Raw genomic sequence first — 9,722 nt, 5'->3', positions numbered from 1 at the left:
GAGAGTGGGTGAGAAGGAGGGAATGGAATGAAAATAAAAAGCTTTCTTCTTCTTTCTTTGGCCTAAAATGCACACCCCTTTCCTTTCTGCTAATGCAGGGTCTGTCCCTGCTCTGAGAGCTGATTTAAACACGCCCAGGCCAGGACCCCACCCCCATTAACCTGAGTTCGTTGAGCCTCCTACACGCCAGGTGCAGGGTGACAAAAAGGAACAAGCTGTCTAGTTCCAGAGAAGGTCCACAGAACACCGAATGGCCAGCCGCACCGCAAGGACTGGAGTGCTGATGGGATGGCATTGGTTTCCTGAGGGTGGGGACAGACCTGAGTGGCCAGGAGAAGGTTGGGGTGGAGGGGCTGCTCTTTAGCAGATGTGGGGACCACACTGGGCTCCAGACTGAGAGGGAATGCAGCTATAGGGCGAGCTGCTACTGTGCCCAGCCAGAGAGGCCTTTGAGCCCTTTCACACACTATGCACTTTTTTTTTAGTTCGGAAAGCAAGAGGGTCCAGAGACTAGGCATTTCTAACTGCCACTCGTTTGTTTTGTCACACTTCTGCCCTTGCTTGTCTTCCTGTAAAAGGCGGTGAAGTCTGTCACACCCCCACCATGAGACTGGGGAGGGAGTCCGTGTGAGAGGCTGGATGCTAAGGTGCTGTGTGCGCCAGGGGCCTCGCACAGGTGTGGGCATAGAGGGGTGTGTGTTTCCATTTGTCCTTGCTTCTCCTTGTGTCTTGTGCACCCACCCTGGAAAGCTCACTCCCTTAAGTGTGGTTGCCCACTGACTCTGTGGACCCTCTCTTTAGCCCACATAGCTTGTTCCTCAGACATCTTGTACCTATAGTCTGGGCCAGTGACTGAGTGTCACAGGCAGCAACCTCTGTGGTTATCTCCTGTGGATTCACTAGGTCAACGGTCACAATACCCTCCTGTGTGTCGTAGGAGGTCTGAGGACGCCTGTGTCCTGAGGTGTGGGTGTGGGTGTGGGTCATGATAGGCTGGGAGCTGGGATTTGAAGTATAGCAAGAGCAGCTCACTCCATCTACCAACCAAAACACTCTGAAGATTGTGCACTTGCCTTGAGCATGGTTGGATGATGATGATGAGCGTAGGGAAAGATGTGGTGGCAAAGTTGAATGACAGAGCACCTTTCAATATATGACAAAGTTTCCTATGGGGCATTCAGATGAGTTGGACATCCTACTGGTCTGACAATGGCATTTCTCTTGGGTAAGTGCAGTCTTAACTCTCTCTTATGTGGGCATCTTCTTGGCTGCCTGCTTGATTGGCCCTGTGTGCCAGTGGTGCATGCTCTACTGGGTGCAGCCCATTCTGGCTATGGGTGTGTCCAGCATTGAGCATGGCTGCCTGGTCCTCATCTTTCAGCAGGGTGGCCTCGGAACCTTGATGTGCTGTCAAGGCTCTTCCCTGGTACATCTGCCCATGTCTTTTCAGCTCAGTTTGTAAAGGTCTTCAGACCAAGAACAGTGACTTCTGTCCCAAAGCCTCAAGATATCATCCTGCTCAGACACATCTATCTTGGGTCCTCTGCAAGAGGACCTGACCATCGAAGGTACCAGAGAGCCTTAGTTTAACACCTCTCTCCTGCATGTAGCCCTGTCAGCCCTCTGGGATGCTTGGAAGGCCAGGCTCCTTGCCTCCTTGCACTGGTCACCTACACAACGGGACTGGGATGGGTCTTGGAGGAGGGGATTCTCTCTGTCTTTGTGTGTAAGGAACATTCACGCAAAAGAGTTTCTCCAAAGGGCTGATCTCTGAGCTCTATCAGTTTTCCCATCGGTACCCCCAAAAAACAAATGCAGAGGACCAGAACATTGAAGCCAGCAATTTCTGTTTGGAAATAGGGTCGTCTTCTGCTGCTGACCCCCATCAAATCCCATCATGCCCACAGCCCTGTGCCCCCGAGTCTTGGCTCCGAAGGAAAGTGAGGAGCCCAGGAAAATGAGGAGCCCACCTGGAGAAAAACCTAGCCCCCAAGGAGAGCTCCCCAGCCCAGAGTCCTCCCGTCGCCTTTTCCGCCGTTTTCGCTACCAGGAGGCGGCAGGTCCTCGCGAGGCCCTGCACCGCCTCTGGGACCTGTGCCGAGGCTGGCTGCGGCCTGAGAGGCACACCAAGGAGCAGATCCTGGAACTTCTGGTGCTGGAGCAGTTTCTGGCCATCCTGCCCCGGGAGATCCAGAGCTGGGTGCGGGCCCAGGAGCCTGAGAATGGTGAGCAGGCTGTGGCCGCAGTGGAGACACTGGAGCGAGAGCCCGGGAGACCCTGGCAGTGGGTGAGTGGAGGGGGTTGTCTAGATTGGGCAGTGGGGCTGGGAGTAAGCATGCTGATGGGGTTAACGGTTCCCTTCCCAGGCTGTGGAATTTTGTCTAAAACCCACTGTATACCTACATTAGGTCCAGATGTGACCTCGCCTTCTCAAGAAGGCAGGTTTCTTCCCCCAAATGTCCTAATGCAGTGCCTGATTACATCTCCTCCCTTTATAGCCCTATTCATAGCCTCTGCCCATCAGCTATAGGTCAGCCAACAAGCCCAGGGGAGGGAGGGAGAGAGCTTGCCCAGCCCCTTGTAGGGCAGAGCCAGTCCAACCTTACCCAAGGCCAACTCCATCTGAAAACTCTTTTCTGGGATTGTAGCTCAAGCACTGTGAAGACCCTGTGGTGATCGATGATGGGGATGGCCATGCAGATCAAGAGCAGGATCGACTACCCACAGAGTCCCAAGATGACCTTGCAAAGAGCCAGGAGGCCCATCCCATGGCCCTGGCAGAAAATGCAGGGTTCCCAAGCCAATCGCCAGGGCAGCTCAGCGGGGACCCAGGTACAGAGTCCATGGGAGTGTTGTGAGCCATGGGCTAGGGAGCACCCAGTGCTCTCAGTGAAGCCCTTGGGGGAGCAGCGGTGTTCTGGATAATGTCATGGAGGTAACAGTTTGGATCCCTAGTCTTCTGTAGTCTCTCAGGTATTTGAACCATGATCAAAATCTGCTCTTCACATAGAGCATTGGAATCAGATTCACAATATCTTCATTATGCTAGGTCCTCCAGGGAGTTCTTTCTGTCAATAAGGATCACTGAGGGGGTGTGTTACTGGCCAAGAACATGCCTACTTGTCTCTTGGAGCCTCACTTTCCCCAGTGCTGCAAGCCCTGCCCACATAGTCAGCTAGGGAATGTAAGAAAGCAAGCATAACACAAAATGCTTCCAAGAGGTGGTCTCTCCAGGGTAAAGGGCCTGAGGTTTGACGATTGATGCAAATTGCACTGGTTTTGAATCTTCTGAAGAGCCATGGTGATGTAATGGTTTTGTGTTGGGCTGCGATCCGCAGGTTTCACAGTTCAAAACCACCAGCCGCCTCACAGGAGAAAGACTGGGCTTTCTACTACTGTAAACAATAGTTTCAGAAACGGGGTCAGTTCTACCTAATTCGATATGGTTGTTCTAAGTCAGCATCGACTTGATGGCACTGAATTTTTTGTTGTTACTGTTTTCTGGGGGTTTTTTTGCATCTTCTACAATCCTGGGCTTATTTAAAAACCCATTAAGTCTTAGCCCTTAGTCATCCATATTGGTGTTTTGAGAATAAGATGTAGCACAGAGCTATAAATTCTTTTCTTTTTTCCCTCTAGTACATACTTTTTAACAGTTTAAAGAAAATTTTTAATAGTTTTATTAGCATTTCATTCACATGCCATAAGATTCAATAATTCAATCATAATCCAGAAGAGTTGTACAATCATCACCGTATTCCATTCTATTCTAGAACATTTTCTTCCTTCTAGTCATTGTTTTTCATGTATTTTTTTTTCTAATTGTGGCAAAAACACACACAAGAACAGTCTCCATTTCCACAACTTCTAGTTGTATAATTCAGTGCCACTGATTATGCTCTTCATATTGTACAAGTGTTACCGATATCCTTTTCCAAGTTATTCTGCCTTTAACATAAACTCCATGTCCCCTACACAACAACACTTCAGTACAAAGTTTGTAGTTGATGTAGTTTTCGTGGGGAGGTAGGTGCCTGCAGGTCACACAGAAAGGCCGTGACATCAGAGTGGTCTGAGTGAGCTTCCACATTGCCCTGTAGTTCTAGATTGTGGGGTGGGGGGTGGGGTGTGGAGTCACAAGCTTATTCTTGTGACTCACTTGGCAATTATATTAATTTTTTAATATTTTGAATTTTTACAAAGAAAATACTTGTTAAGTTTCTCTGTATGTGAAAGTCTAACCTCTGTCTAAGTTAAGTGAACTTGGACTTCAACTTCTTGTTTAAAAACCATGGTATGCATAAGGGATATAACCCATGCAGGTCGGGAAAGCATCAGCCGGTACTGAGTGGTCCGTTCTGGTCTGTACTGGATGGACAGGCGGTGAGGGCCAGCAGTGAGGCCAGGGGAAGTGCTGGGGAAAGACTGTCTGTGTCGCTTCCTAGTGCTGCTGTAAAAGAAGCCAGCCACCACACGTAGACTTTAGAGAAAAGAGCATAAGCTTGTTCATTTCCTTGAGCGCTAATAAATGGGCAAAGTAGACATGACAGGAGTCAGATATAAAACAATTCTAATGCCATTAGGATGGCTGTTATTAGAATGAGCCACATAAAAACAGTAGAATTTCTAATCTGAAACATCTCCTCCCTCCCGAAACTAACAAATAGACAACATTCTTAAGTGATTTCATTTAAGGCCTGAAAGCTTGCCAACGCCATCTGCCAAGTGTTCCATGACGGGCGATAGGGCGGGACTGTAGCCCAGCTTCCAGAAGGTGGTGGGGTATCAGAGAGCATAATGAAAAGCCCCTCTCCCCAGCCTGAACTTTCAGTAGCAGAAGGAAGAGGTCACCTCTGGTGACCCTCTCAGGCACTGCACTGCCAGCTGTGCCAGCTCCTGGGCCCAGCTCCTTGCTCCAAATAGCTACACTGGCACCTGTTGCTTCCTAAGGGCTTTGCACCTGCTACAGAAAGGTCAGGGCTACCGGCATCTCTCAGTTTGGGCACCAGTATGACACCCGACCTTGGAATTTGCTCTAAGCAGAGAAATTAGAGTGCAGCTTTCCAACTTTTAATCTTGGAAAGAAGTACCAGGCTAATTCTTATATGGGTATACTGTAAGCCTGTGGCTTAGTTCCTGTCCAAGCAAGCCACCATTGCCAAATGGGAGAGAGATCATAGTAGAGCATGGCAGAGGCTGCATGCCCTTAGGAGAGTATTTGGGAGCTAAAAATAAAGTGGGTGAGATGGTCCCACAGCCATACCCTGTCAAGTGTTGTGTGTTGGGACTTAGGGTGCTGAACCAAATGCTTTTCCAGATGCTCTAATAATGATACCAGTCCTTTTTTCCCTATTTGTGTTCCTTTTTCTGACAGTTTACATTGACATATAATTCACAAATCCTACAATCCAATAGTTCAGTCCTCTTAAGACTTGTACAATTATCACCACCCTCAGTTTTAGAATGTTTTCTGTGTATCAGCCTTTTGTTGAGTTTTGTGATATGGAAACTCATATGCCTCTGGCAACATTTCACACTAACCCTTTCTGACAGCAACCCTCTGATACCTCAAGGCCATCGTTTTGAATTCTTTTTTTTTCTTTTGTTCTTTTTTTTCTTTTTTAATTTTAATCATTTATTAAGGACTCATACAACTCTTATCACAATCCATACACACATCAATTGTGTAAAGCACATTTGTACATTCATTGCCCTCATCATTCTCAAAACATTTGCTCTCCACCCAAGCCCCTGGTATCAGCTCATTTTCCCCACCTCTCTCCCCGCTGCCCCCTCCCTCATGAACCCTTGATAATTTACAAATTAGTACTTTGTCATATCCATAGTTTTGAATTCTATAACCTTCATATTGCAGATGATAAAATAGTTCCCTGGACCTGCAGATAGTCACATAGCTAATTAGGGGCAAAGCCAATTTGACCTGGGTATTCTCTTTTCAAGCATCACTGCGTGGTGCAGACCGTTAAATGCATGACTCTCGACTGGCAGATAGCAACCCAGAGGTGCTTCAGAAGACAAACCTGATGATCACCTGTGTCAGACGGGTCACGTCCTGGAAAACCCTACAACAGTCTGCACTGCACACGGGTCTCCATGGATTGCAGCTGACAGCAGTGACAGTTCAGGCGCTCATTCCTCGTAGAAGCCTACTTTGCTTTCTCTGAAAGACCAGTACATCTTGTCCTTGTGAAATGCTTTTCACATGCATTACCTCAAAATCCTCATTTTATAGGTGAGAAAAGATGTAGGGCTTTGTGAAGTGTTCCGAAAAATGGCTAGCTGTTGCCTCATTTCTTGTGATTTCCTTCACCCAACAAAACAAATGCCGAGGACCCTACAGAGGGAGAGAGATGCCATGGCAAGACCTCACCCCCTTGGAACAACTTTTTCCATCTCTTTCAGTTTCCCAAGATCTCTCCCTTCTTCAAGAAGAGAGCGTGAGTGACACACAAGTGACCAGCTTCCAGCTGCCTCAGGTGAGCACATTCTTCAAGAGCCCGTGAAAACCCCGTGTTTGTCTTTCCCTGAGCCCTAATCCCTCCCTACAGAGCATCTTTCCCAGGACCCTGGCCCAGCTTGTACTTGCTCACACAGGCTGTCCAGCCCCAGCCGAGGAAAATGAAAGGATGTATGCTTTTGAGATACCCCACTCCTTCCTGTCAGCCTAATCCATGCTTCTACCTCTGAGGCCTCTTCGGCTTTGAGCAAAGACAATCACTGGAGAAAGCAAATGCCCACATCGGTTTTACAGCTCAGGAGGCCCTCTGGATCAGCATCTTCGCAGCCCAGAGATCGCCTGGGAAAAAGAGAAACCTCTTCATTCTTGTACCTTCACATGATTACTAAAGTATTAATCCTAGTGAGAATGCTATTTCAGAAATGTTAGGGAAGATAATTTCACTGTCACATCACCACTGGTGGAATGTTGAGAATTTCCTTAGCATTTTTGCTGTTTCCTTTTCTGCTGGTGGGAGGGTGAGCTGCTACCTGCAGGTGTTCTCACTCACCTGTGTCTAGGTGCTGCCTTTGCCCCGCTTTCTCTGGGATACCCCATGCCTTTTCCTCCGTAACACAGTCCACTGCCTGGTCCGATGTGTAGCTGTTCAAGCAATATCTCCTCCCACTATAAAACGAACTTCATGGTGGCATGGATTTTTGTTCATTGTTCCACTCAACAGACAAGATGACTGGAAGCATAGGAGACACTTTAAAAACAAGCTCAGAGAATTAGGAAAAAGAAGTGTTTGCTGGTAGCCCATGTGTCTCCAGGATTTTAAACCTGGAGAGCTGGGTAGGATTAGGCATGAGAAGGAATCAGCTGGATTCCTGAGGTGGGAGGCATCTTGTTCCCTGCCTTCGTTTCCCGGAGAAAAACAGCACACACCATGCACATGTGTTTCAGCGTCGACAGTGAGTGGTGTGCGCTCTGATTGGTGGCTAATGATTGTCCTGTGGCGATTACTGAACCCAAATGTCTGAAGGACAGAAGTGCTTGTTTTTCTTAATAAAAAGTAAGGCCTTTAACCAGTACAGCATGCAAAGGGGTGCTGAAATTCTAGTTATCTTCAGTCTTTCAGCTCCCTGGTAAATGCCGTGCCCATAGAGAGTATGTCCTATCCCTGTGGGTTCCCAAGACTTGAACTCTTTACAGAAGCAGATTGTAACTTGGTTTAAAACTGCCACCAGGGCTCCTCAGAGAGTACATACATTGTAATGAATTAATGGCATTGTGTCCTCCTGCTGCAGACATAGTCTCTGCCCAATACATAAAAAGTTGTCCTCGAGAGGATTTTTTAAATTTAAGTTTATCTTTAAATTAATTCTTTTCTTTTAAATAAGTGAAGATTCACACAGCTGTAAGAAATAATCCAGAGAGATCTTTTGCACTCTTTACATAGTTTTCCTCAAGGGCACCGTCTTGTAAAATTAATACAATGTCACAACTGAGATGTTGGCATTGATAGCCCAGACACAGCACATACTTGCTTCACCAGAAGCTCCTTCTTATCCTTTTGTACCTACACCCACGTCTCTCCTCCCCCCAGTCCCTGGTCCTTATGTCTGACAACCAGCAATCTGTTCTCCATTTCTATAACGGTGTCATTTCAAGAATGTTAGATAAAAGAACCATACGGCATGTATCTTTTTGTGTCGTCAGTTAACCATTCACCCAAGGGCATCTGGGTTGTTAACCATATGGAGGCATTTATGAATAAACTTGCTATAAACATTTCTGCAAAGGTTTCTGTGTGAACATAAGTCTTCATTTATCTGAGAGACATTCCCAGAGTGCAATTGTTGGATGATATGGTGAACACATCATTTTGTAAAAAACACCTACCATATATACTTATGTATAAGCCGATTTTTTTCAGCACATTTTTAATGCAGTTTTTGTGCTAAAATTAGGTGCGTCGGCTGATGATCGGTCAGCTTATACTCGAGTATATATGGCATATCCTTTTCTAAAGTGGCTGTACCATACATTGTACATTCTCACATAAATGAATGAGTCTCAATTTCTGCATCACTATTTTTTACTAACCTTTTTTTTTTTAATTTTTATGTTAGCCATTTTGGTAGCTGAACAATGATGGCTAATGGTGTGGAGCATTGTTTGTGGGTTGATTTGCTATCTGTGTACCCACTTTGATGACATATTTCTTCATGCCTTGTGAACGAAGAAGATCCATTATTTGTACTTATTCCAAAGAAAGATGACCCAGCAGATGCTCAAACTATAGAACAATATCACTGAGACCACATGCAAGGACATTTTTCAGAAGATCATCCAACAACGGTTGCAGAAGTACCTTGACAGGGAGCTACCAGAGGTTCAGGCCCAATTCAGAAGAGGACTTAGAAGAAGGAATAGCATTGTTGATGTCAGATGGATCTTGACTTAAAGGAGAGAATACCAAAAAGATGTTTACTTGTGTTTTATTGACTATACCAGAACATTCCACTATGTGCAGTATAGATAACTATAGATAACCTTGAAAAGAATGGGAATTCCAGAACACTACATTGTACTCATGTGGAACTTGTACACATATCAACAGGCAGTTATGTGAACAGAAAAGGAAATACTACATGATTTAAAATCAGGAAAGGTGAATGTCAGACCTGTATCCTCTTACTGTAATTATTCATTTTATATACTATGCAAATCATCCAGAGAAGCTGAATTATATGAAGAAGAATGTGGCATCAGGATTAAAAGAAGGCGTATTCACCTGGAATATTTAGATAACATAACCTTGCTTGGTAAAAGTGAGGAGAACTTACAGCACTTGCTGATGAAGATTAGCGATTGCAGCCTTCAGCGTGGATGTCGACAATGTAAAGACCAAAATCCTCACAACTGAATTACAGGTAACATGAAAAATGGAGAAATGTTGGAATTGTCAAGGATTTCATCTTGCTTGGATCCATAATAAATGCAATCTAGAGATCAAAAGACATTGCATTAGGTAAATCTCTGCACAAGACCTCTTTAGAGTATTAGGAAGAGCAAGGGTGTTACTTTGAAGATAAACTGCATCTGCTCAAAGCCTTGGTGTTTTCAGTTGCCTTGTTTGCATGGGAAAGTTGGACATTGAATAAGGAAGACCAAAGATGCATCTGCGTTTGAATTGTGCGGTGAACATTGAAAGTACCACAGTGCTAAAAGGACAAACTGATCTGTCTTGGCAGAAGTA

The 9,722-nt window shown here is 45.7% G+C and overlaps 1 protein-coding gene across 4 annotated transcripts in view; it reads left to right on the top strand.

The window, feature by feature from the left end:
- The first annotated feature begins 35 nt into the window (after window positions 1-35).
- ZNF496 (zinc finger protein 496) overlaps window positions 36-9,722 on the top strand; it is a 25,563-nt gene continuing 15,876 nt past the window's right edge. For 2 of the 4 annotated variants that reach the window (XM_030888820.2, XM_045284619.1), the window contains exons 1-4: window positions 36-1,568; window positions 1,861-2,287; window positions 2,649-2,832; window positions 6,424-6,497. In XM_030888820.2, the coding sequence (XP_030744680.1) occupies window positions 1,898-2,287; window positions 2,649-2,832; window positions 6,424-6,497 (648 nt within the window). In that variant the 5' untranslated portion in view covers window positions 36-1,568; window positions 1,861-1,897. The remainder of the gene's footprint in view (window positions 1,569-1,860; window positions 2,288-2,648; window positions 2,833-6,423; window positions 6,498-9,722) is intronic. The other 2 variants (XM_045284620.1, XM_004696873.2) reach the window with 2 other exon arrangements.

This window comes from Echinops telfairi, unplaced genomic scaffold (assembly GCF_000313985.2).
Source record: "Echinops telfairi isolate 266 unplaced genomic scaffold, ASM31398v2 ScPeMD7_7469;HRSCAF=8507_0, whole genome shotgun sequence".
Classification (NCBI taxonomy): Eukaryota; Metazoa; Chordata; class Mammalia; order Afrosoricida; family Tenrecidae; genus Echinops; species Echinops telfairi.
The sequence above is the reverse complement of the archived record's forward strand: the minus strand, read 5'-3'. Positions and strand labels throughout refer to the sequence as shown.